General features: G+C 50.8%; 4 protein-coding genes across 4 annotated transcripts in view; 1 reads left to right on the top strand and 3 right to left on the bottom strand.

The window, feature by feature from the left end:
- Positions 1 to 2,257: 2,257 nt before the first annotated feature.
- CSUI_004070 (cyclin dependent kinase binding protein) lies at positions 2,258 to 13,077 on the bottom strand. The gene is made up of 8 exons (XM_068064265.1): positions 11,769 to 13,077; positions 8,390 to 10,864; positions 7,517 to 7,664; positions 6,454 to 6,497; positions 5,557 to 5,646; positions 4,388 to 4,568; positions 3,368 to 3,448; positions 2,258 to 2,778 (listed from the first exon to the last, which is right to left on the bottom strand). Coding segments are annotated over exons 1-8 (3,078 nt in total). The 5' UTR covers positions 11,771 to 13,077; the 3' UTR covers positions 2,258 to 2,721.
- A 2,236-nt stretch (positions 13,078 to 15,313) lies between these two features.
- On the bottom strand, positions 15,314 to 19,600 carry CSUI_004069 (uncharacterized protein). Its single transcript, XM_068064264.1, has 4 exons — positions 18,335 to 19,600; positions 16,689 to 16,733; positions 16,109 to 16,389; positions 15,314 to 15,451 (listed from the first exon to the last, which is right to left on the bottom strand). Exons 1-4 carry the CDS (start codon positions 18,639 to 18,641, stop codon positions 15,383 to 15,385), a joined length of 702 nt encoding a protein of 233 aa, XP_067923766.1. The 5' UTR covers positions 18,642 to 19,600; the 3' UTR covers positions 15,314 to 15,382.
- Positions 19,601 to 19,616: 16 nt separating this feature from the next.
- CSUI_004068 (carbonyl reductase) lies at positions 19,617 to 24,593 on the top strand. Its single transcript, XM_068064263.1, has 7 exons — positions 19,617 to 20,053; positions 20,620 to 20,767; positions 21,309 to 21,394; positions 21,973 to 22,110; positions 22,709 to 22,804; positions 23,465 to 23,555; positions 24,161 to 24,593. The coding sequence occupies exons 1-7, from the start codon at positions 19,916 to 19,918 to the stop codon at positions 24,367 to 24,369; spliced, it is 906 nt and encodes a 301-aa protein (XP_067923765.1). The 5' UTR covers positions 19,617 to 19,915; the 3' UTR covers positions 24,370 to 24,593.
- A 982-nt stretch (positions 24,594 to 25,575) lies between these two features.
- The window catches only part of CSUI_004067 (nudix family protein), a 4,153-nt gene continuing 2,759 nt past the window's right edge, over positions 25,576 to 26,969 (bottom strand). Inside the window, exon 4 of the mRNA XM_068064262.1 lies at positions 25,576 to 26,492. Within this exon, the coding sequence (XP_067923764.1) occupies positions 26,220 to 26,492 (273 nt within the window). The 3' untranslated portion in view covers positions 25,576 to 26,219. The remainder of the gene's footprint in view (positions 26,493 to 26,969) is intronic.

The following is a 26,969-nucleotide window of genomic DNA, read 5'->3' as shown; positions in this document are numbered from 1 at the left end:
GCCCGTTGTTGTGCAGCGGGCACGACAGTTAGTCGACTCTCGGGTTACCACTTCACATTCTCCTCTACAACACGGAACGGATACGAGACTACCCTCGAGTGCTGTGACGGCTCAAAAAAGACCTGCCGAGTATTCACTCGACAGTCACCTGTACGGTCCCGTTTCCTAGCATAGTGACGGATCTCAATGGAGAGCAACCGGACGCCTACTCACGAGGAGTCGGTCCACCATGTACGGTCACGGGGAACAGAACGCCACGCTGCGACGTCTGCGCGGGGGCTCCACGCGACCGACGCTGTGTGCTGGACCTTGTTGTGTGTATGATGTGCGCGTGGAGGCGAATGTGTGTGTGTCGTGTGAGCGCTGGAGGCGTTTCGTTGTTGCATGCGTTGCTCCGAAGCTGAAACGAGAGGGCAGTTGACTACCACATTTTGCGCCGACCATTGCACACGCTGCACTCTGATTTACACGAAGAGAGCTTTCGTAGACTGCAAAACAGCTATCCGACAACACCACGGACACAAGAGCGCAGGAGCACTCTGGCTGGCCACACTGGCCTCCATCGTCTTTCCGGTGTAGTGCGCGGAGCTGGCGTGAGTGCACGCCCTCACTTGTCTTGCTTCTCACCCTGACCGACTCCAGCAAAGGAGGCATACACTGAAATCCGCACGACGTGTCATCAATCACAGAATGTCAACAATACTCTTTTTCGGCCCACTCCACCAGTCCTCCGTACTACGCAGCTTGACTGTTTTCATCTTGACGACACTACGGTGTATAGGGGTAGCCTGGGAGGTGTGCTCTTCGTCTAGACGAGTTCTTTCCGCAGACGCCAGCTGAGTGGGCCTGGGACCATGTCAGCCGTTACGTGAAAGGCGCAAAAGATCACCCTAGTTCATTCGCTCTTTAGTGTCCCTCTCCCGTGACTCGTGGTCAGAGCCCACAGGGCTCCTCCATCAGTAGAGGGCAGCCTGGCCGGCTGGTAGCACATAGCCCTGTCGTCGGGTGACACACGGGCGTCGGACTACCGCTTGGAGAGGTGGAGCTGTGGAATGAAGGAAAGCACGCGACAGACAAGGAAAAAGCACCTACACTTGCCTACTTGGGCCATACGGTACCCCCGATTATACCGGTGAAGCCAAGACCTGGGAAGCTCCGCCAGACCAGTAGGAGCATCACGCGGAAGCACCGCGCCCGCGAAGTAGGCGCGTGACAGCACGCACGAAAAACAAAAACAAGCGTCGGTACGTAACTACTTACATCCCGCAAAAGCTAGAGTGCTCACTTGGCTAACAGTCAGTCGGTGAGCGACTGTAGTCACGCTGTCATAAGCAGCTAAGAGTGCTGCCTACAGCAGCAAGAGCTCTGTACGGTGTAGTGGTTCTGGGATGCGTGGTGCCGTAAGAAACGGTATAGCACTGCGAAGGCGCTGGACCTACTAGGCAGGTGTAGAGTGTGCACTGGTTGCGAGTGGATCGGACCTTCTGCGACGGCAAGAGAGACGCCACGCGCAGGCAAGCGACCGGGGAACATGAGTTATTCTGCTGGTGTGAGAAAATACTGTTTCTTTGGAAACGGGGCTAGCAGTTGTTTAACTCTGATACAAGAGCTGGGCGGTACACTCCAGTGGAAGCCAGTCAATTTTCAGGAGCGTGCGTGGGGCTCCGAACTTCCCCAACAGCACGGAGTGCCGACTCTGTGCGTACGTCTGCTTCTTTTCAATGAAAGCGTTTCGGTAATGTGACGCCGTGAGGGCAAGCCGTTGTCGCAATTCGGGGCACTGGCGAGCCGTTAATATCCAGTGGCGCCTGTTGTTGTGCAGCCGTCACCACAGCTTCTAACCAGGCAAGAGGCCGGGGCGGCTCTCGACTGTCACTCCGCGGCTCGCCCCCTCCTGCGATTCAACGGGGTCGCCGCTCGGACGTCACGTTGGGCACTATAGAGGCAATTGCGACTGTCCATCCAAAGACGGGACTCCGAATAAGATCAGCTCACTCTAAATACGATGAAAAGCACTCTCCATATGTATTCGGTGTGAGGAAGGACGCAACGCGCAAATTCCGCGACTTCAGTTCAGGACGGTCTGGACAGCGTATCCGGTCCGGGAAAACTACAAAACAACCGAGTGTCTGCATAACCTTCAAGCGGACAACGTATATAGTTTCTCACAGTTGCGCCAGCTGCGAGCAAAGCTTTCAAACAACGCATGCATGACGCGTACTGGGAAACAGAGCTACAAGAAAAAACCCCTTCAGAGCTCCGTACTTCACCGCCGGTCCTGAGGCGCGGCACTGCTCTCCATAGGTGAGAGTCACTTCCAGCGGGACACTGTACTCATAAAGCCCCGGATTGACCAAGTGTTGGACCGCGCAGAAACGCACACCTTCACCGCTGCGTTGATTCGAGACTCCCACCTCAAAAGAGCAGCAGCTCTACTTGGCCGATCGTGTCTCGTCGACAGCCACTCTTGTGTTCAACCACGTGAAGTGGACAGAAAACGAACAGATGCAACCCCGCGACACAGCCGGAGCCGCTACAGGAGAGACACAAGCGGCCTCTTGCGCAGCTTCTGCACAGCCGCCGGGGTAACTCGTCAGATAGGACCCGCAAAAGCAACAGGGGCGCAAGACGGCCGAAGGCGTAATCGTAATCTCTCACGACTGGCAGGAGACCAGCGGTCTTCCGTTACGGCTGTAAGATGACTTAGTCATATCACCATGACTAGAGGCTGAAAAACGCAGTCTCCGGCGACCCATACACTTCCTCGAACGTGGTATCCTGAAAACAACCGAACACCGGGCCAGTCAGACTATATCCGGACAAACCCCCAAGAAGCCGGTCGCAACTACCCGTCTATGAGAACGGGTCCGCTCCCAGAAAGCTGCAAGCAGCTCTCAACACATGCCTGCACTGCTCTGAGAGTACGCTGGACTAGCTCACGGGACAACGATGAACCGACGATGTCAGGCGCGCAACATGATGTACCTCTTTAGTGAAACTGAGGTAGGTGCCTGACTACTTCGAAGGTTCCTCATTACCAGATGCGAGGATTGTCGAGTTAGCAAAACAATGAACAGCGGAGCCAGGTACGCCGAACACACTTATTCACCGTTCATGATGAAGTGATCCTCATATCTGAATATATCTCGTCTGTGTAACCGGTTTTGAGGTAGAATACGTGCCAGTTAAGTCAGCACCCCAAAAACGAGGGACAACGGGTGGAGGTGTCGAGAACCCAACGGAAGAAATTACCCCATGGGGGCCTCAAACAACATGTGTACCTGAAGAAGAAAGTTTTCAATTTTGTGACACACTGGGTCCCTCGAATGTGTTTTTTTGCCACATAAACTAAAAAACTCCTTCTTACCTTCAACTCGAGATACTGAAGAATGTGTGGAAGGACATGCTCTATCGAAAGCTGAAGGGAGAATTCCAGTAGCCCGAAGACCTGACCAACAGCAACGAAAACAGGGAGGAACAGCTAACCCTATACTATATCGACGCTTGTGACACCTTCTTCACTTGTTGAGGCCGGAGTGATTTTGCGGCCAGCTGAATGGAATAATAACAAAAGCTCTGCCCTAGCCTGCTTAATCGTGCTGCCCACACTCAAAGCAACTCCTTTTCTGTGTACATGTAGATGTGAAGCATGTACTCAATATCCGTCCTCTGCCCGATCGTGCTGACGCCTCATTCTCCTGCGCTCGCCCAAGGTTTGTTATTCCATTCTTGGTTAGACGTGCTGAGATTTCCCACTTCACCCAGTGCGACCAAGCGAATGTAGCGGGAATAAGAGGAGTGAGCAGTCAGAGAGCTCAAACTCTCGCCCCGAGCCCACTCTGTTGATCTGGCTCACTCTTCACGGCCTTCCCCCCCGCCTCCCTGCACTCCCTAAAGGTGTTTGAAAGGAACGTGCGAACACGCCGAACACTGCACCACGAAGAGTGCTGTACTCGTCACGTTTCTTATGAGAGTTCCACTCATCGGTAGCATCTGAAGTCGTACACGGCACAAGCCCCATAGTAAAGCTGTACACAACTAGGCGAGAAACGTGGTCTTGCTGAGTCTGTGCTCTGGCGGGGAACTGGCTGCCGTCTCTATACAACGATGGGATGCCCCTGCCCCAGAAACACCCCCCACACCGAACCCCTCAACAGCGATCTCAGAAAGCTCCTCGGGGAGGTGATGGCCATCAGCCCCCCTTTACGTCTTGAGCACAGCTTCACTCCCCACCCGTACCATGGACCGTGAGTGAGGACGCACACGCATACACACCATCACTGTCACTCTGTGTTTGTTTAGCCCGTCGACCGACCGCGAGATTGCCTCCCTCCCCTTGCATAAAGCAACAATCGTAAGCCTGGAGTCAAGGCTGCGTAGTGCTTACCTTGAACTCAGCATGACAAAGGGGATGAGACGAGAGACTCCGGTCCATCTGCTTTATCAAACCGCAGAGGTTGCGTACGACGTGGGGTTCGCCGTTTTGATTGAACTTGAACGCTAGCAACAGACAAGCTCCAGCATATAATTTCCTATCAGCTTTCTCCACGGCTCCCATCTGGACGAGTCTACAGAAACACGACACAGGAATGAAGCAGATTCATATGTGAAGTGACCAGACTTCATTATTCGTCAGAACCTGTACCACAGAGTCTGTATACAGCACAGGACGCCAAGAAAATGATCGTCCTATCTATTCTGACTGTGCCCTTGTATACAGGGGTTCTGTTCGTATTGTTCTATAAGCGCATGATATCTGGCTATCGTTTCGGATTCGCGCCGGCACACAAACGGTCTTTTCCCGTTCGGCAGATTATCTAGTCGAAACCTCGAGCCTAAGGCCGCCAACATGTCTTTGGTCTCCAGGTGTACAGAACAGAACACGCTCACCGGGTATACACACGCATATAAGAGAGGCATCGCCTCTCTTGCTCTTTTTGCTTTTGTCGGTATAAGAGAGACAGGAGCTACGACATTTGTATACAGGTACTACCCTAAGAAGCTCCGGATAAGGAAGAAACTTACAGGTGTCTTCAGCTATGTGTGTAACATACTGCCTGCCGTGTCGCATCCCGCGTAAATAACTAACCCCGGCCTTTGTCTTTGACACGTGCAGTCCCAGTACTTCTTAGTGACACACCAAGTGTTATGCAGATGGCGTTCAACAAGCTGGCTGATGTTAAACCCAGCAAACTCAAGCGTATCAGAACGCCTGCGAGACGAAATGTTTCATATGCCAGAGTTCTCTATCGACTAGATGTCTTGACGACAAGCTCTTCCAAAGCCTGACCGAGAAGAGAAATCTCTCTCTACGAAAGTGATGCGTCTGAAGGTTGATTTACTCGACCACTGTGTATGCACACGTGGTGCTCATGTGAAGAAAATCATGAATGTAGCTGTACTGATTAGAAAAGAAAGAAACACATCACTTGAAATGAGACCAGGCTTAAGAACCGATTGCTAGTATGCTTGTGTATCAGACCAGGCCCTCTTGGTTATGGGAGTGCACGGACGAGACTCAGAGTTTGCCTATCCAGTCCTGCTGATGCTGCTCACCGCTCAAAATACACCCAAGCCGACCCCACAGTGGAAACATCGAGCTGTTCCTCTTGTGCTAACAAACCGAACATATCCTGCTTCAACTTCCTGAAACAAAAGACACCGCAAGACGCGAAAGTAATAGAATAATGCCACTTCTAGGTAAAAACAGTGGAAAACACTGTAGAGACAGAAGAATAAAGAATCCAGAGATATGACTTCACAGGCAGAAACTCTGTAAGTCCAGCCTTGCCAATCAGTAGGAAAGCAAGAGCTCTAAGTAAAATGCTTGACGTTGGCACCCTCCGTCTTGGTAGTCCCTTATCTTCTTTCAGTTCACTGAAGTCGTGAAAGGGTACACACCGAGTAATCGCGCAAACAGATACACTCCTCTTATATATACAAATACGTTAATCTCTCAGGGTGCTGCTGTACGCGCGTTTGACCGACATTAGAAGTAACGTACTGTATCCCCGAACACACGCTTCATACATACACGCCTTTTGGCTAGCATTCATAAGCACACTCTCCTCATCAGGGACAAGGCGGAAGGAGCGTCCTCTACCTCTCCTTCACGAGCAAGAGCCAAGCAGCTAAATAACCCTCACCACTTCCCCATACAGACAAAAGCAACGACTGACAGGATCTACGCCCCACTACGGGCACGAAGCTAAGCCTTCATGAGATGAGTCCTGTATGTGTAGAAACAGCATTTATGCCGTTTTCGCGAGAAGGGTTTGTTGAACAGTTTCTTTTCAACCGTGGAGAACTCTACTCTTTCCAGATAGGTAGATCCTTCCCTAGTAGGATAAACTCCTCGCTTAGAACGCCTCACGACTTAACGCGATACGGCTAAGTGTGACTTTCTCCTCACAGCAAGTGTCGTAGTTGTCCAAGGGGAGAACGGTGACTTACCGCAGCTTCGAGAGAGTCATAGATGGGTGAACAGAAGGATGGGTCTACGGCAAAGAGAAAGAAAGGACCAAGCAGAATCAAACCCGTGGAATCTTTCTTCCTCTTCGTCTGGCTACCGCAGAAAAATGAAATGTCTCAGATACACGCTACCAACTATCCGCCCCATGTCTGTCAAGCTTGAACGTGACACATAAAGATGAACTGAAAGAGAAAACATTCTATGACTGTTCTCTGGCCACGACAATTACGACCTCAAGGTTCGCCCGTTTAAAGAGACAACCGACAACTTCGGTAAGAAAGCTATCACCTGTTTCTGGGATGGGTGTGTCTCGAGATTTTGGCATGCAAGACAATAGAATGGTCACAAGCATAACAATCACAGCTAGTTAGCTCTAGGGGGGCATCCGTTCTGTAAGGAGGTACTGGGAGTCTTGTGGGGAGAATAAGCGTAGCGCCATAGAAAGTCTATAAAACTGATCGTCCTTCGGCTTCTTCCTCCTTGTGACTGTGTAGTCCTCTACACACATTGGTGGGCAAGCCCAGTTGGAGATTAGCCCCGGGGGGCGTAACGTGAGATTCGAATAGCTGCTCCCCTTCGAAACAAAACGGCCACACTGCGGTATCCATGTCAACGAGTGAACACTGAATGCTGTGAATGCTGTCTAGATATATCGAGGCACAGTGAATCCTCTATCCATGTGCCTTACCAGTTCCGACACCTTGGAGTCAACACACTTCCATCGACAGAGAAACAAAGGAAGCAGAGCACTCTCCTTCACACACAGAGGTTAACAGTACCACGGATGGAGACGAAAAGAGAAACTCAGAGCGCGGAAACAGCCTTCTTCGGCCCCTGTAGTCACCTCACCCCTTCTTTCCCCTCCTTAGCTCCCCATGCGACCTCTTCATATTCCGGTAAAACCAGACTGAGTGATCACAGAATACAGGAAATGTTTGTCATGATGAGGCGAGGAGATGGTTTTTCTTTTCATTTCCATCACAACGTTGAAAGAAGAGTTCTGCGCTCTTGCACCCCTCTTAACCTCTATTCATTTACCCGTACCTGATGGAACTGCCTATTCAATTCCTCTTTGAGCAGCTGTGGAGGTACATACGGAATGACGGAGAGACAGCTTCCCCTCTGCATCTGTACGACTGTCTGATGGCAACCTTGCTGAAAGCGCATGTTATCCAAAGCAAATGCATCATACCTGCAATGAAGGTCAAGAACAGGCACAAGGAGAGAGACCAAGAGAAACACCGTGTGACAGATAAGAGAGATATCCGGAAACAGATGCCGCACATGAAGGCCATCTCACTCAAAAGGAAACGCATAAAGATATATAGTAAGCAAAGAATTACGCACGGACATGAGGAGACAAATCCTAAGGGCAGGGCGACGTAGCCCTTCGGTACTCACGGAAGGAAGGACTCAGAGCTCATTAGAGGACTACTGAACCATGGGAATCAGGAGATTAGCGAAGCAGCAAGGACACTGAGGACAGTAGACAATACGGACAGACGCAGGTAGAAAACGGGGGAAGAAAAACCAGGTGACAGAAAGGAGAGAGGTATGGAGACAGAGTCGAAATACGTGAATGACACCCACCAGAACTTCAGCTGGGTCCTCCTGTTTCCACGGGAAGCTCGACAGAGAGGTACACTCAGTCATAGCTGAATAAAACGGATAACACGTGGCACAACTAAAGTACAAACATAGATGGAGACAGATACATGATAGAAACGCGTATATACAGATGTAGGTAGATAGGCAAATACATCGTCGATCCAGGACAAAACTAAGCATACAGAATGACTCCTGGTATGGCCCTGTCCCCTATACAGTATCCCACAAACTCGTGTAATTCTCTGCGTTCTGTCCATAGAAGTCTTTCTCCCTTCAAATAGCCTTCCTCACCCTTGCCTAACTACTCACTTTGTACGTGAGGGATACAAGAATTGAGCATACGAGACACCTCGCTTTTTCTTGTTCTTCAAAATCCCTGCTGAAACGCCACGACGCCGGCTGGTCCCTGTACCTCCCACGGCCTTTCTAAATCGAGCGCCGCCTGTCATCCAGCCTCTGAAGCCCTGCCTACCCCCATCATGACCTCCGCCTATCAGTGGAAGAGCTTGGCCTGAAAACCTTTCTGGTGTCCCCGTTGTTACACCTCCTCCTCCTGCCCTACCTCTCTCGGTCCAGTCCTTCTTGTCAATCGCTCTGTCATTAGCTTTTACCATTCCTTCCCCTCGGTAAGAGACAGATCCAGCAAGAAGACCTTCTGAACCACCAGAACCTTGTTTTCGTCCTCCGAGATGTATACGCTCTTTTTCTCGGAAGGAAGAGTTCGAATTTCTGATGGAAGTACGATAAGAGGGAAAGCGATAGCCACTACCAGGCTCCTCCTGAGATACCCTTTGAACCGCATAGACCCCAGCGGGCAACTGAGGGTCACGAAGAGCCGCGCGGTGAGAATAAGAGGTATTGTGCTTCTTATATGAAGAGAATATTCTTAGAGGGACTCTAGACAAGAGAGATTTTAAAGAACTATTGCCACTACCTCCCTCACGAAACCTGCTATCTTCTCCTCTCTTCTCTCTCAACTTGCTATATCGACGAGGCGGGAGAGAAGGCAGTTCCCCTGGTGTTGTTGCCGTAGAGACTTGCTTCTGCACGCTTTGAGTGAGGGTTGACATAGATGTGTGAGGCCGTCCATACCCTCCTCTTGTCACGGGAAGAGATGACGTTGTGACTTGAGAAAAGCAGAAACAGCAAGACTTTTTATAACCTAGGACAAAACGCATCCGTTCTGGCTGTGAAGTGTCACCTAGTGGTCCTGGAAACACACCCCCCTGTTTTTTCTTTCTAATACATTGTTCGATCTCATTCAAAAGAACTTCGTCTCGTCCTCTTTTCTCATGTCCACCGCCGTCACCTCCCCCTCTTTCTTCTCCTCCTCCTTTTCTCCCTCCAGAGCCTGGTACTTCTTCTCCTTCTTCTCTGACGCCTGATATTCCGGCGTGACGATAGACTTCAATGAAATTCCTCACAAGTTCTCTTTCATACGGACTTCTTTTCTCTCTCGGTAAAGACAAAGCCTTGAGGACTTCTGAAAGGACATCAATCTTCTCGGCTGCATTTCTGCTTCTCCTCTGCATGCCAGTCCCTTGAATGTTGAAGGAAGCCTCGGTCGGAATGGCTGTAGGGGAACCTAAAGAGGGAAATAAGACACCTCTCTCTTCCTCTTCAAGCAAAAGATGAGCGTAACTTCCTGAAATGATAACAAGGGGGCCTGGCTTTCTTTCATGTTCTGATGGCGGAGAATGTTGTTTTTCTCTTGAAGCTGAAGAACCCTCATATGATAGAGATGCTCTACGCAGAGCACCACTGCCAGGCGCATCGCCTTCCCCTTGTGGAACTGTCGTAGGGGAGGTAGCGATGCCCGCAGACGTGAGTATAGCCGGAGGCTTGGCTCCAGCACCCTTGGGAGTTGTTTTGTCATCATGAGCGATAGATGTAAGAAAGGATAGAGCGCACGAAAGACACACGCGAGTATCGATAGTCCTAACATCGCGACGTGGAGAGGGCTGGCTGATAACAATGGAAGGATTATTGGATGGCGGATGCGTAGGAATCTCCCTCTTGCAACGATGACCTCGGCTTGGGGCGAGGGAGGGGGGAGGCAATGACGAAACCGAAGAGGAGCCATGGTGATACTGATGTTGAAAAGGAGGCCTTCCTAATGAGGGACTTATGATATCATCCCTACCTTGTTTCTTTCTATAAGAAAATTCTCCGTTCTCCTTTTCTGTATCATCCTGATCTCGAAGGAGAGAGCATGACAGAGGGACACTCGGATAGGAGCGTGACCCATGTCGCGGAGACGAGGGCAAAGAAGAAGAAGAAACAGAAGTTCTTGAGAAAGTTTGGCGACTTCTTTGAGGGTGTCCGTCATCAAAAGACGACAAAGAAGGCGAGACAGTAAGAATGGTTATTGTCACTGGACTCCTCTTATTATCTTTTATCTCGCTGTTCTCCACCCCAACACGGTGAAGAGATCTCAATAGTCCTGTCCTACATTCTCTTTCAGCTGTCAGAAAGTGCAACGAAGATGATCGACCACGACGGTAACTTCTTCGAGGACAGTAAGAAGATGCAGGTGAAGATTTCTTGTCAAGCCCAGGCTGGTCAAGCCCTCCCTCATAATAAGAAAACGGAAGGTGATCTCCCACCCCCTTTTCTCCGAATTCCATAGAAGAAAGGAAAGAAGAATCTCTCCTTCCTGCCTCTACAGGAAGAAGTTCCTCATCTTCCTCGGAATCATCTTCTCCTATTTGCTCCCCACCGATCATTCCACGTCCCTGTTTATTTCCTTCTTCTCGTGCTTGTCCTTGAGCAGTATGTACACCCCTGGCAACAAGGTCAGACGCAAGAATAGTACACCAGAGGAGAACAGAAGACGGTGGAGATAACGAGAAAAGAGAACAGCGATTCATAGCATCCTCTCCCGTGTACCGTGAAGAGCCTAAGAGATCTTCTCTGAAACACAGTCTAAATTCTTGTTACTACCACATAAAGTAGCAACAGAAGACCAACACTCCCTGCTCTTCCTTGAGTACTGAACGGCAGAAAGACTGTGAAGTGACTCCCTCGGTCTTAGTCGACAAGCGAGTGAAGAATCCAACCACAAACCCTGCTACAGTCGCCGCCTTCACCACACGATGAAGAACCAGTAGCAATAGTATTCAGATCTTCTAAAACTCCTCGTGTTACTGAAATCTTCCGCCCTTCTTTCTACAAGTTCAGCGGCGGGTAGTCGCTACAATGGTGAGAGGGTGGGTTATTTGAAAGCTGAAGATTCTAAATACATGACCACTATACTACTGCAATAAGGAGATAGAGGAAGGCGACACCTGACCCCCGGAACGACTTGGAAATGAGGTAGTGCCGCTTCCTCGTTGTAGTCCTTCCATCTGTGTATAACTCTTATGCTAAAGCAGTAAGAGTACGGACGGACACACTGGATTGATGAAAGAGATAAGAAGCTCAAGACTCCTCCCGCGGAAGAGGAAGGCCTTGCAGATTAAAGGAACATCTCCGCCGTTTCAAAAGACCAATTAAGCCGGAAACACACAGCCGAGGGGTCTCACCTCATGTATACATATACACACAAGACAAAGAAGGACACAGATAGTGAAAAGAAGCCATTCAGATTTCTCCGATATCAGCAAAGGACAGTTGGAGTGTATGGACGGAGGCTCGGGTGTGATGGCATTTGTGTGATAGACAAGACAAAACTGTAGTAGAAGCTTACATATAAGGGCTTGTTGGCGGGTAGATATCCACGGACGACCGTATCTGCCCCGTATGTATGTATAGAGAACTCCCCTCTTTGCTCCCTGTCCTCTTCGAGGAAGTAAAGTGGCTACGTGAACAGAATGGCCAAGAAGGGAAGAAAAGGACCGCAGCAGCCAGACTTGCAAGAGGCAAATGATGACAAAAGGAAGAACAGCCCTCTTGAGAAGAGAAAAAGAGAATTTCAAATAACGAAGAGAGAGGGGAAATGTGGAAAAGGGGAGAAAGGCGTTCTTGAGTTATATACTGACTGAGGCTGACGTTCGCAAGGGGAAGTCGTGAAAAGACTGTACGTCTTATTTTTCAACAAGGAAGATATTAGAGTGGTGTCGCAGTGTCTTACAAGCTCCTTGAAGAGTGGTCACAGCTATTACTTGTATATGGATCCTTTGGTCGAAGACCACCCAAGAGAACAAGAAGGAAAAGAAGGTAAGAGGCCTCCTGGCTTCCGAGCAAGGACAGAGGATTTCTAAGCCAACGAGAAGCAAGACTCTTGTTGAGAAAAAGAAGAAGATTCAGCGGCCTTCTCAGACATATCCCTTCACGTTCTCAAAAGCCTCAGAAAACCACAAATAGACGGGAAGACGGAAAGGTAGGAACAACGACAAGAGAGAGGCTCTCCTTCAGCACGTTCGTTCTTGTGCGAATATAGTCTCCTCTATGTATGGACTTCGAAAACACGGATTTAGCGAGCCCACTCATTGTGCCTGTACCTGTCGGCGACTCCCGTCGCGACTAGGAGAATGAACGAACTCGAAAGAGATCTCCTTCTGCCTCTTTCTTTCCGTAACTTTCTGCACAGGGCCTTCGAAGAACCCGGGAGAGCACAGGAGAAACGTTTGAATAAAAGAAGACAACAAGTAGAAACAGCGCGAACAAGCTACTGAGAAAAATGTGGAGACATGGAAGGGTACGGAAGAAGAAAGGGAGTCGCAGGCTCTCTTCGGATTTATTCTTCGTTTCGCGCAGATTCAAACAGAAAGCAAGGGGTGGAAAGACACTTCTCAGCAGAGGTGAGTTCCAAAAAGAGAGAAATCGATGTGGAGGTTGCTGTTCCACTTGCCGCCGAACAAAGTTTCTCTGACTAGTTGAGATGCTCACGCACGGTGTCTGACGCGGCTCCACTGCTATGCAAGAAGACACTGATGCAAGACCCTTGAATAAATATTCGGATAGGAAACGGCATATCTTTCTGAGTGATAGTTACTAGTAGCAGTTATGGAGAGCCGACGCCGCTGACAAAAGCCAAATTACGCATGCATGTACGGCGTTCGGAGACAAGCAGAAGTCCGCAAGAGAGGTGTATGTGTGTCGCTCTTCGGGTGCATGACTCTTTCGTCCGTCAGCAGCAGTCCGACTTGAAACAGGAACGTCGAGGCCCCGGTCTTTTCTATATTCATGTTACATTGAAATCGACGTTTCTAGAGACTTGCGGAATCACTAGTCTAACTGGATCGGTGAGTGTGCTGAACCCGTATGTGTATTAGTCTGGTAACATACTTAATGAAAGATAGGAATATGAGAGGATTAGGATCTATCTTCAGACTCCCGGGCATCTGGGATATCATGGATTTCCCTGTTAGTTCCAGGACGTCGAAGAAATGACCCCCTGTGGGGATTACAGTACTCGGCCAGTACACCGGAACAGCTGACTACCCAGAGCACCACCCCAAGACAGCAATCAGTTGACCTAGGGGCGACCCTTGGACCTCCCCTATGATTCGCGATACCGTCTCTAGCTCAGCCGTTTCGTTCTAGTTTCTGTTAGCTGTCTGGTGGATTCGGTCTTTCCTTTCAGAGCACCCGGGAGTCGTGTGCTCAGTCGGAGATGACAGGACAGCCCAGTCAAGAGAGACTTGAACCCTCGTCGTCGTAGCCGTTGTCACATACTCTTCCAGGTTCGCTATTACTCTAGTTTTTGTAATCCTCGTGGACTAATAAGACTGGACACTGGAGAACAGACTTAGGAACTCGATAGGGACGCTTCCTACGTCAGCGGCGAAGAGATTCCTCACGCTTGCACCACCACAATGCAGCGCAACAGAAGGATGTCGGCCTCAAATGAATCTGTATGGGTCTAGGCTCCGTCCGGGATATCTGTTGGCCAGCCAGGAGCAAAAGAAGCTCAATGACTCCGGCTGAACAGCCGTTCGATGTTCCATAAGGAGAATGGTTCCTCGAGGTACCACCAGGACATCGGTGTCAGTGAGCGCCTACCACCATGATTGTGACGATAATTCTCGTTTGTTTTTGTGAGAGACCGGGTGGGTTACAGCCTTTGAGGACCGTGTGTACTGATGCTGTTCAGCGCCTCGTAACAGTTATCCGGTCGCGCCCTGCGCTCTCCCGATTCTGAGGTCGAGCGGTCTTTCTAGCCGAGGTGCCCTCAGCACGGACTTCCAGCTAAACCTTCTCCGAACCCTGGTAAATCTATGTGGCTGACTATGGCGTCACCCCCACTTTTCTTTGCGATCACACTTTTCCTGAAGCTGCTGGAACAGTGCTTGGGGTCTCCGGAAGCGACGCCTCCCAAACTACACCCGTGGCTTTCTTCAGTAACGTCTGGGTTGCATGTGAAGCACTCCGGATCGCCGAGAAAACAGCTCCATACTAGTGCCCTTCAAATACGGGATGCCGACGGCAACCCAGCGTTTGTATGACTCTCGTTACTACTGGACAGTTGTTGTCCCTTGGATCGCTGTGTCTACCAAGTCTTTTTCTCTGCAGCCGGAGCGGCGATGAAGGGACTTATGCCTACTTCAGAAGGGGAACTGAACGTCTGAAACACGTCAGGCCGGCCTCGTTAGTCTTGTACACGACCATGTTATCACCCCTCTCGAGTGTTTCTACTGCCGCAGAACGTATCAACCGATCGACGTACTTCCCAAGCTGTCCTCTGGCTTCAGATCAGAGCGACATTTTGCTTCGCTTGGCTTCCACGTCGTGCTTACTGTGGAAGAGCCACCAGCATGCTGATGTCTTTGCTGTCTTGCAAAAACTTCACCGGTTGTGTTGGCGAAATTCTAACAATAACCACACAGCGTATGTTTGCGTGCTGGGACGCCAGCGATTGAATGAGAGAGCAATCCTGCGTATTCCAGCCAGCAGAGTGGGGATCCGGATGTGTAGTGCGCTGGCAACAAACTAATGCATCCTTTCCATTCTGTTACTGCTAGTTCCGCGGTGGCTATTGCTTGCGGACTAGCTTTTCGGGGGAACAAGGACAAGCCACCAAAGAAAACCGGAGGCACCGGTCTCACCCAGGTCAACAGTCATTAATATTCCTCGGTGGCGTGCTTCCAACTGACGGCGGAGAAACGGAAGTCTGTCGGGGGCCGTCCGACAAAAGAGGTCCGTGGAGAGAGCTTCGAAACTCCTCTCCTCCGTGCTCCAGTCAGGTAGAAACGCAAGTCATTCATTGCAAAAGAATTAGCAACCCAATGTAGTAGCGCTAGGGTATTTTCTGGCGCTCTGAATCGAGGTTTTGCCGGTCTGTTGCATGTGACGAGAGACGAAAACAAGTTTTCTCAGTGAGAATCACCACAAAGAGCAAGAGAGATGGCAAGCAGAAACTCAATGATGATGCCCACCTTCATCCTCCTCAAAGAAAGGATGACTCTGGAGCGCAGGGGCTGTACGGACCTGTAGCATACGGGGCAACCGCACACGTCGATAATGCATATTATGAGACGGATGAGCAGAAGAGACAGAAGCTGTGAGGAGAGTGTCCACTTCAGCCCGGATTAAGCAGACACCAGCTAGCCACAGTTCGACGTATAGAGGAGACAGGTCGTGCTGCCACTGCATGCGTGTTAACCTGGTCTAAACATGCCTTAGATTCGCGTCGAAAGTTACAGTTCGTTTGTCTTGCCTCTGCAAATAGAGAGCGCTGTGTGAAGATACCTCAACTTGACGCCTCTCCTTGGGGTCCGTCGACAGGCTGTCATCCCGGGGAAGTCTGCTAACAGATGATGACTCGTAAGACCGTCACGAAAAGCTGACAGGCCACTTCACGGGTAACGGCCTTCTTTCTAAGAAGTTTTTACAACAGTCCTTCTCGTTCGCTACTCTCAACCCGTACACGTTACTAGTACCCACATCTACACAGTCCGTGGCGACAACTGCTTTCTCGCACGCCTCTCTCTGACGCACAAACACACACATGCATCTTTGTATACGAGACGCAGTTATCGGTCGACTGTATTCTAACCACCAGAGTATCTTTCCCTACTACAGAAGAAAAGGGGCTGCTGATGAGTTTCGAATTCGTCCGGAATCCGACTCCAAGTTCCCGCTTACCTCAAGAGTGCCTGGAGTCTGGACGCGATTATATTGCCGGAAAACGAACGGAAACTGTATCCCTTCGTATTTATTGACCAGGTACTGTTCACGGAGTTTATAAAGGAAGTCTTTAATCTCATTGAGAGTGAAGGGATGATCTAGTCCACGATAGCAATACCGAGCTTCGTATGTCATCAAGGATATCTTCAGACCCGGTCGCTTCCCTGGGTTATGAAACGCGGAGAGAATCCGGAATTTCGCTGGCAAAACAACAGCACACGGGATTGACGCAGGAGATTCTTGACAGGAGGCGAACATTACTTCAGCAGGACGAACCGTAGCAGCATGTGACACGAGGTGTCCACAAGATCCTTCGTTCTCATAGCAGTAGAGGCACTTTTTCTTGTCTCAGCATGTGTGTTTTGTTGCGGCTGAAGATGAATCGATGTCCCTCATGCTCTTTACTTTGGACCACGGATGATGTACGGAGAAAAAACAACCCACGGCCTCTACATACAGAGACACGCGTTTGCAAAAGTATAGAATACCACACATGTTGCTGGAGAAGGGGACTGCCGTGTACCAAACAAATACTTACGCGAGTTTAACCAGTATCGGTCCAAACGCTCCTTGGGAGGGGGATCTGAGAAAACCAAGAAAAAGAAAGAAAGGACACTTGGGAGAGGGGAGGGCGAGGAGTCTGTAATTCCTGGGGCCTCAGTTGGGACCGATCCGGGGAATAACACTGTATCTGTCTTTCTCCGACTACACACCCAGGGCGCGTACGGACAAGAAATGAAAGCCTCACAGAGCGGATATAAGCAGTATAGCACCTTATAGGAAAAGATATGCTTGTAGGAGGGGAGGCGAAGAGCAGCAGCTCCTTTTCCAGTGCCCCGTGAACACTGCAGTGAAATGAGTGCAGCATTGCATATAGTCAGGAAATCTTATGCAGAACGAGACCCATATATAGTGGAAGAGCAAGTAAGCGGGGCGGTGCTGCAGGGCACTCGACTCTTTGAGTTCACATCTTTCTTCGGAAGCAAACAGTATGACACGCTCATCATTTGCGATCTCTCTTTGTCTATGAGAGACGTGCCTGCTGAAAGCGGATTTTTTGGATAGCAGGTGCCTCCTTCAAATGCGAAAAGATGTACCACGAGCTTGTGAAAAGGAAAAAGCCAGAGACACGCATAGACAAAAGCACTGTCTTACCCTCATGATCACGCGTGCTTCCCGGGACAGAGGTCATCTTCCGATGGCCTCAGAAGGAGTGCGCACGCAGCTCTACAGAAGCACAGACTTTTTTTCTATGAAGAGCTATACACAAAAGAACTACTGCGAGGAAATCTGGGGTGGTCTGGAAGCGGTTAAGAGATGACTATCAGGGACGGGAAGACTTTCCGCTTCGTGAGAGCAAGGAAAGCGGCAGGTGAAAGCTACCGTATCCCCAGTCCCTCCATCCCTACAATAAAGGTTCCCCCTCTGCCAGTTTTACGAGTACTTAGAAGAGAATTTAAGGGTACGACATGAGAAAAGCACCAGACAAGACTGTCACGGTTCCCCTCAAATGAACCGTCACATTCCTATGTGGGGTATGTATGCACTTCTGCGTATTCTAGAACGGACCATTTCACTTGCTATCTGTGAAGTCAAATACAGATAAAACCCAGATCGCCCCCTTGGACTACGGCGGCACAAAAAGGAGCCAACAGGTGCGGTACTAATTGAGCAGAACATGAACGCGCCTTTGACTTTCGATGGTCGCCTTAATGAACACGAAGGAAAGCCCCATCTAGGCACAAAGAAAAGAATTTGCCGGAGACAATTTTTTCCCCGGTATGTAGTATATCAGTGCAGGCTTCACGGCAAGGAAACAAAGTGAACAAATGCACGGTATGTAAGAGAGTGACGGTAAGAGAAGTAGAAGAATCGGCGTGGCCGTTGAGGCAAGTGTGGATTCCGTGTAAGGTAGTGTTGATACGATCCAGAGACCGAGTAACAAAAGCACTCTTCCACTCTCACTGAGACGAATGCTGGAACTCGATTCGCCCACGTTTTCCCTCGTTTTACAAGTGCATTTGCGCTTGGAGGTTTGGACCTAAAGCAGATCTCGCACTATTTCTCCTGGGCGGCTGTGAGGACGTAACGGTGGGGTAGTGAAGGCGGCTTTGTACTAGACCGTTGTTATGACGCAGGCAAAGGGGAAGAAGGAAAGCCTTTGTGAACGTCCTTGGTTCTTACCGAAGACGCGACTCCACCAAATGAAAAGGGCAAAAGCCGCAGCAGAGGTCCACGCGTTGCCAAAAAAAAAGAACGTCTTGTTGCCGAACTGCGCCTCCCACCACTGTCTCCAGACGGGCCTTCTAACAAAATTTGGAGGTTCCAGAACCCATCTCGGGGTGAGGATCTCTTTCATGTGCACATTGCGCTCAAGGAGTTTCTGAGGAGGGGATGCAGTGGTAGAAAACAAAGAAGGGCGAGAAAGCCGGAGAAGGGACGAGTGACACACAGAGGATGAAAAACGAGATAAGGAAGACGCCGACGCCATCTTCTTGTACTTGGGAACAAACGCAAACTAGATACACAGACACAGCACTGCAGGCGGCAGATGCTGGCAGCGATCAAGCGAAGTCCCTCTCCAGGGAAGCGAGAAATGAAGAAGCAAACGAGAATAGCGCGCAGTGAAGGGTCATCCGACACAAAGCACGGTCCTGCAGCGTTTGGAGTCCTTAACTTTTCTGATTTCTAGGCCATCCTGTGCTTTTGTCTCCTTCCCCCGGGTGAATCCACCATGTGCATGCAGCGTACTTTTTACACCCGAAAGGACGCTAGCAAGTCCTTGTAGGGCCCGGCAACGGGCGACGCTGTCCCCTAGAGCAACTCGTGCGCGAGCTCAGAAAGTTTCTTAATTCTGTTTCCCTTCGGATTCCAAGTTCCCGAAGTGCAACAGGACCAAAACGATAGCTGTACTCTGTCCGGCCATCATCAAACGATACTCAAAGCTTACCCGCATTCATGTGTTCGGGCTGTCTCCATTCCCCCTCTATGCGCTGTCAACTTGCCAGGTGGCGCCACAGCGCGGCAGTTCAGACGAGAGGTGATCTGATCGTAGGATGAGTCTCTGCAAGGTTTGGCTTCTGCCTTTCCGCGCTACTGGCCAGGGTGTGATGGCCCCTTCGCATTGGCGAGCTTACCCCTCGCGTACCGATGATCGTTCGCCGCTGGAGGGTGCGGAGTTGCATTCATCCAAGCGCACGCTGTCCTCGAGTAGCCTCATCCCAGCCCTTTAGTAGACAGCCCCGCAGAACGAGCACACTAAGAAAAAACCACTTACAAACCTCGTGACCGTAAGGGACGCAGCACACGCGCATCGCTGGCACTTCTACACAGCCCCGCCGGCGCCTACTTTTCGTCCAGACTCGACGAGACACTCCTGTCGACCGTCCGCTAAAGACGGGCTCGCACATCCTCGGAACCTTCTAAGATGACAACTCTGTCTGCGCTTCGTTGGAGCCCACAACACGAAAGAGATTGTAATTGGTTACGTGGAGGCGAGAAAAGACGCCTTTACCCTGCTAGTTTTGAGCTGTACTTCGACGACGCGCTCCCTATTCCCGATCGCGCCCTAGGAAGGCCTTATAATCGGACTCCGTGGCACGGCGTAACTCGAGTAGCTGACCCAACTGGGTCAAAAAAGACTTCGAACACCCCAATGGCTCCCGCAGCTCACTTTTAGTTAGTGTTTCTTTTTCTGCTTCAAAAGCTCTTCTCCGGCACTCACGCACGGCTGTTACCCACAAAGCGGCTTCTTCGGTTTCAACAATGGAGAAGAAGCGGGTCGCTCTCGTCACAGGGGGGAACAAAGGCATTGGTTTCTTTATTGTGAAAAAGCTGTGCCAACGGCTTCCGAAAGACTTATGGGTCGTTGTTCTTGGTTCTCGCTCCGTGGAAAACGGCGAGGTGGGCTAAGTGCGCCCGTATGCTGGTGCTTTATCTGTGTGTGCCTTCCGTACAACTTCCTAGCTCAACTGACACTGCTGCCGACGAACTGCTTCGTGCGTAGGTGTACGCTTTTCCTAGTGCCATTGCTCAGCCCGGTGACCGATGATCCAGCTGCTCTATCGCTCCTTTAAGCCTCTTGACTCGTACAACCACGTCTAGCCTATTGCAGATGGTTCAATTCTGTATCTCTACAGGGTGTATTTGACACTTGCTGCGCTACACTGGTGCACATAACACACTTCGCGTCACGTCTTCGGACCTAGCACACTCTATAGGATACACAGCGTCGGGGTCCTGCTTCTTCCCTACGACGCTGCCGGCGGGATGGCAGTCGTCGCAATGTGTGTATGGCGAGACGTTCAGTCTTTCTACTTATCTTGAAGGGGAGCTTGCTTGTGTGTGCCTCGGCGCTTCATAATGATGTGCTTCTCCACCCTGCACCGAGCCAGAAAGTCTTTCGTCAGGTGTGCGGCGGTTCTACTCGCGTCTTTAGAATTCAATTTTGTTGCGGTAACTACGTGCAGAAAGCAGTTGAGGAACTGAAACGAGAAAACCTGCCCATGGTTCCGGTTTTCCACCAGCTGGACATCACGGATAAGGCCAGTCGTGACGGGATGAAGAAGTATCTGAAAGACACATATGGCGGTCTGGACTGCCTTGTCAACAACGCAGGTGAGACTCGTTACCCACATACGCACACATGCGGCCCGCAGACATTCCATAACGAGAATTTCCAAGTAGGAATGAAGGTTCATGATCACCCAGGCATCCCAACCTGCCTATCTGCGAGCGCAGTGGGGGGCACCACGGAATGGAGAGCCTGCCAGTGAAACGGAGGACGCGTTTCGGAGGGGTCGACGCGCGGCGTGGGACATCCTTCTGCACGTTTTCTCGCCTACTTCACCTTTCAGCGTGAGGTTCTTGGCGGGTTGATAGTCAGGCCCCTCGAAGTAGACCCGCTGTCTTCGAGTCCATGAACAGCAACAGCTGAAGGAGGAAGGAAGAGACTGTGTGCTGCTATAGCTTGAGAAACAAACAGAGTACCAGGGGCCAGTGATCCTTTCGCGGCTGTGTGCTAGCTGAACGAAGCGCTACCGTTTCATGGGGTCGCCGCAGAAGGAGACACCAGACGTATCGTCCCCGTGACCGAGCATGCGTCTCCCACTGCGACCAAGTATGCGTCTGCCACTGCTGGTGTTGTGGTGCTTCTTAGGTTATGCGTTCAAGAGGTCGGCGACGGACAGCAAAGAGGTGCAAGCAAAGACAACGCTGGGTATCAACTACTTCGGGACGAAGCATGTAGGTACTTGTTGGCTTTACGGGGTAGAGCCGAGGAAGGGTCATTGTGACTGCATGCATGGTACGTAGACACGCTGATCTTCTCTGTCCGTGTTCTACAACGGAGCGAGTACTATCCTCTCGTGTCGGCACTTGAGTATTGGGGTGTCCTGCAGTAGATGGTAACTCTCGTCCTCGCATTGGCTCTGACAGAGGTGGACCATCCATCTTCTGCATATAGCGCAACCAGTAACATTCAGTACTCAACCAGTAGCGAACTTAGTTCCCTTGCAGGTCTCAGTGAGTATATCTACGGGTGTGCATGTTGTTCGGCTCCTCACGTGGTCTCAAGGTCCTCAGGTTCTTGTTTTGTGACTCAGACAAAGTGCCGTAATAAGAGGAGGCAGAGTGAATCAAAGTCTTGTACTTTAGCGATGCTACCTGAAGGGCAGCAAGCATAAGCCTTGTGGTGTGCATTGGTGCATCTGCACTGGCCTCAAAAGTTGAAGCTCCCTTAGTCCTTTGACAGAGACATCCGTCTATACTCGTTGTAAACTGTCCCGGGTCATGCTACGTCGCCCCTCCTCCTCTCGTTTCAGCTCACCGATGACTTGTGGCCGTTGTTAAGAGACGGAGCTCGCGTTGTCTCGGTTGCCTCCATGTGTGGCAAATTCGGCCTGGAACATATGAGCGAGGCTCACCGATCTCAGATCCTGGCAAATGACTTGACTTTCGAGGTAGGCGTAGCTGCGACGTACACTGAACTGGGCAATCAAAGCCAAGTATTCAATGAAATTGGGAGGACTGGCGTTAGAGCAGCTGGTTCGCAGAGGAAAGGCACATATATGACATCTTCCTAGAACGACTTCGGCGGGCCAGAAGCCTTAGTGGGCTTCTTCAGAAGTAAAAAGGCTCTCCTTCAACAGGAATGGCGAACTGCAGCGGGATGAAATGATGCTACCGGTCCTGCAGACTACCCCCGTAGAGGTGAATTGTGGGGCGGGGGGGGGAAGGGCGGGGAATTACGTCGGTGACGAGCATAGTTCCCGTGAAGTCTACAAACACAGTTAATCCAGGCATTCCTTTTTAGAGATCTCTGCTGGCACCCAGACTTCTCAGGGACACACCGTTTTCTTGACGCCGCATCGCAAGCTGCTTCTTCAACCGTAGGCGTTGTGGTACTTCGCCGTCGGAAGCCAGGTTCTGAAACTTGGACCGAAGGAAACACATCTGCGGTACTAGTTCGATTTATGTATATGTATGTGTATTTGTCCTGTCATTTAGCAGCGTGTGACTCGGCGAGAGTGATTTCTTGCAACCTGTCCCTACCTGCAGAAACTGGACAGCATCATGAACGAGTACATAGAAGCGGCGAAGGGAGACCGACTGGTCGAAGGCGGCTGGCCCGATAGCACATATGAGATGTCTAAGGTTAGGCGCAGACAGTGACTGCAGCGCTTCCCCCAGCGAACCGTCTTCAGGTTACGAACTTTTTGAGTTTGAACCGTGCAGTCATATGTCGCTTCTTGGAGTCCTAATCCCCTGTGGGCATGGACGCCTCCAGACCTTTCAGGTGTTCTTTTAGTTTCTAGCCCGAGACTCGAGGTTTCGAAGAAGCGAATCGAACAAGCACTTCAAGCTCACTGTCGCTTGATTGACTGAGTCAATGTCCGACGCGCACCGTACATACCGTTCTTCAGTGTGTTCTAAGCACCAAGTACCCACCCGCATTCTCCTTCCTGGAAGCGCAGAAGCTAGAATCGCGCCCGGGCTTGCCATAGTTTTCATGAAGGAGCAGCAGGCAGAATACTTGGAAATCTCTCCGATTCCTGGAGCTTAGGGGGGTGCTGCGCTCATGTACGTGTTTGTGTAATCTCTTTGGGGTCATGTAACAGTAACTCCTGCTGTGCATAACAAAGCCTAGAAACCCGTGGCAAGTTTCCCAACTCCGTGGACCGTCGCCTCAGCCAACTGAACAGCAGTACCCAATGTTATCCCAGCCAGGATGTTGAATGAGAGAGCATCAAGGTTCACTGGAAAGAGACATATTACACACTGTCTGTTTTGGTGCTTGTCGCTCTCTGCTTTCAGACCGGAGTCATTGCCGTCACACGCCTCTGGGCAAAGAAGGCAAGCGAGCAAAGCAGTCCAAAGGGTGTCTTCGTCGCATGCTGCTGTCCGGGTAGGTCAGCTATCCTAGACGCCTGCGTCAGCCATGGTCAGTGGCTCTTACACTTCCTCGACCTTCTAATCCGAAACGCAGCGCGGTGCCCGTAGACCTCGCTTACAGGGAGCAGACGACTTTCTTGAGTTGTGGCAGGCCTTTCGGTCTTTATAGCTCTGTCTTAGAACCTCGACCCAGCCCACTTACAACGTCTCTTTTGTGGACGTGCTACTGAGCAGGGATGGAATCCCTCGCCTCGGGGTGTGAAATCCTGCAGGCGTGTCTTCACGTCAGCCTTCAGTGGTCTACCATTGTGTGCAAGCAAAGCTAGTCCGTAGGAAAGGTTTGTAAGTACATGTGTGAATTCGCATGTGGCGGGCTTGCAAGCGCCATTTTCTCTGATGAGAGGCATGTTTGTCCCCTCTGTGACAAGGCAGTATTTGCGTGAGGCGCTAGCCGCGTTGCGTACAGCGGCAAGAATAGCTACTTTTAGTAAAGACAGGTGGCTGACAGACGAGGCGTCCTGAACAGTTATGCCTTCGTCTTCGCCGTGACACCACCGTGACGCTGACAGACGAGGCGTCCTGAACAGTTATGCCTTCATCCTCGCCTTACTGCCGCAGGCTGGTGCAAGTCGGATATGGCTGGTTGGGAGCAGCCCCCTCTGACCGCAGACGATGGAGCAGAGACAATAGTCCATCTTACCCTCGGAGGAGGAGAACAAGAGTATGGGGAGTTCCTCATGGAAAAGAAGGTGATTGATCTCGGATTTTCACGAAGCTTTGTGGGAACCTATCATTCTGTTGGCGACTGGATGAACGCGAGTCTCTGAGTACGGGACGCCTTGTGAAGTTCTTGTTTCCGTGTGTGTGTGTTGAGATCGACACACTTTTGTTAGGAGGAAAAAACGTGAAGTACTTCAGCCCGGCCTAGATGCTGTGCGGCCGTGCGGTTGAAGTGTTCGGCGTTTTAGAAAGAGCGTTCATGATTCGCTTGAGAGCGCACTGCTGCGTGTCGTTGAATGGATTCCTTGCGGCCAAATCTCCCGTTTTTCAGGCACCGAGTCATATGTATAGCTTCCAGTTATCAAGACCAGGTGTCCAGACTCTGAAGCACGAGGACGCTTCAAGAGCACAACTGGGAAAAGGAGGCTGGGCTGCTCGCAATCACGAGCTCAGTGAGGACAGACTCTCAAAGGGGAGTCCTGCTGTGGGTATCGTAGCGACTAGTCAAAGCTTCAGTACGGTAAATCTCAGCTTTGTTTAGCTTAGCATGAACCGGGCGAACCGGCTGGCCAGCACGCTTATCGTTACGCCTGGGGAGCATCATGTCGCGGGCAGCCATTTCTTCGACAGCGAAAAGCTACTGAGACGAACATAGTCGCTGGTCTTTCCGGTGCATTTTAACTAAGGCATTCGGTGAGCTCTCCGGCCCATGCCCAAGCTTAGATCGTTACGCAGTTGGACGCCTGGTATCTACCCGAGAGCCTTCACCTGAGAAAGAGTCGGTAGGCTCGCACCATCTGTTGGGACAAGTGAGGAAAGCATGCGGAATAGGCAGCAGTCCCCCATTCTTTCTTGCTACTGTTAGCGAAATGGGTATCTGGGCCGCCTCTGGTACTTGAAGCGCGCCTACTTCCTCGTCGCCCAGCACTTCGAAGGGGGCAATATACAGATAAGTCTGACACGGTTGAGCAACTCCCATTACGGTCCACGCTACGTCTCGAAGTCGACGGGAAGGCCCGAAAAACAAGCAATCCTCCTCTCGAACACAAAATGGAGGTGCCACTATCATACGGTTTCTCGCGAGGCGGGCCCGACCCTCTTCTCTGCTCACAGAGGGCTCCCGAAAAAAAACAACGGGTCTGAGTTGTCTTTGGCAAGGTATGTCTCTCGCTGTTGGTTGCTGCGCGAGTGATGAAACTGGTAGGCAGTGCATGCGAGAAAAACACGCGTTCAACCATCGGGGGCAAGACGCTGACAGAAGACTTCCCAAATACAGTAGGCAGGTCAGCACAATGCAGCAAGAGGACGTGGTGTCCTCCTGACACTGAGACTAGGGTGCTTCGTTAGAGATGATGAGCTTACATGGGCATTAAACCCTTTGATCTTGTAGCCACAGGCACGTTTGCAGACAGTACGGGAAGGCTGCTTACCCTCCGTTTTTGCTTCGGTCTTTCATCACGCGTCCCGCGTAGAAGGGAACGACACACACTGTTTGGCAGAGCTGATTCTAGGGTCGGACGTGTAGGAATTTCTCACAACGCGCAGAAGTGGTCGCTGTTGCCGTTGCCCTTCTCGCACTCCGGAAAAACATGCAGCACGGCTGTCTACCACAAGCCTTCCTACTTGGATACGACCAAAACTATTTCATCACTGTACAAGTTACTTCTGCGGAAGTCAGGAAAAATGCATGAACTCTGTGGTTTTGGCGTACATATGCGTATGGAGACAGTACATGATCAGGTGACGGAGATCAGTGCCTCCCGCGACGATATGATGCCAAGGGAAGGAGGGGAGGGGACAGAAAGAGGGCTGGGAAACCCTCCCTTTCGTTGTCTCCGGCACCTCACGACTCTCTCCTCGAGATGACCAAACGCCCGCGTCATCGTCTCCCAAGTGTGCTGATGTCTTGCTGAAGCAAGAATCGCTTTTTTCCTTTCTTCGTCGTGCGTTACGCTCATTACAAGGCATCCATTTGTCTTAGCTTTTCTAGAGCAAGAAGTACCATCATGCTGCTCGTACTGGTCATGCGGCCATTCATAATCAACCACAGCGCTTCATTCACAGACACACCGTGGACAGGCTGAATGATCTCGTCGTCATCTAAAGGCCGAGAATCCGTAACCTTCTCGGCATCCATCACAATGTAAGGTATGAATTTCTGCGCGGTGTACTTTGCGCCTGGCAAGGTACGATCTTCTGAGTTCATCACAGGGACGAGCCTTCCTCCACGCTGAAGGAAAGAAACACAGGGCACGGGCAAGACAGCCACGACACAGACACGAGCGCCTCCGGTGAAAAAGAACCCGAACAAGTGAAAGTTTACGAAAAAAGGAGCCGGAGAGAAATGTCTGAGATTGGTGCTGAGAAGCCAGAAAAATCCGAAAGAAGAAGCACAAGTCACGAGGAGAACACCGAGGAACGAAGAAAGTGGGCGTGTAGATACCTTTGTATGTGTTTGGATTATCACTGTGTTGTGACAAGATCACCTCAATCAGACAGTGAGCCTTACTGGTAAGTGGAGGGTTGTTATTCGAGTTAGCCACCAAAATTATTGTGTGCACACCGCGTAGCCCTATCTCTGGTTAGTCAGTCAGTTCAGCTACCTCCTAACTCTCTAATGGACCTCCTCCGCCTAATCTACCTCCCGTCGTTCCCCTGTGGTACCAAATGCAGTTTCCGCTTGAATGATTGTATATTAGCGGCTAAA

The sequence above is a fragment of the Cystoisospora suis genome (assembly GCF_002600585.1).
Source record: "Cystoisospora suis strain Wien I chromosome Unknown contig_1829, whole genome shotgun sequence".
In the NCBI taxonomy this organism is placed as follows: domain Eukaryota; phylum Apicomplexa; class Conoidasida; order Eucoccidiorida; family Sarcocystidae; genus Cystoisospora; species Cystoisospora suis.
Note: the sequence above shows the minus strand (reverse complement) of the source record. Positions and strands in the feature narration are given on the sequence as shown.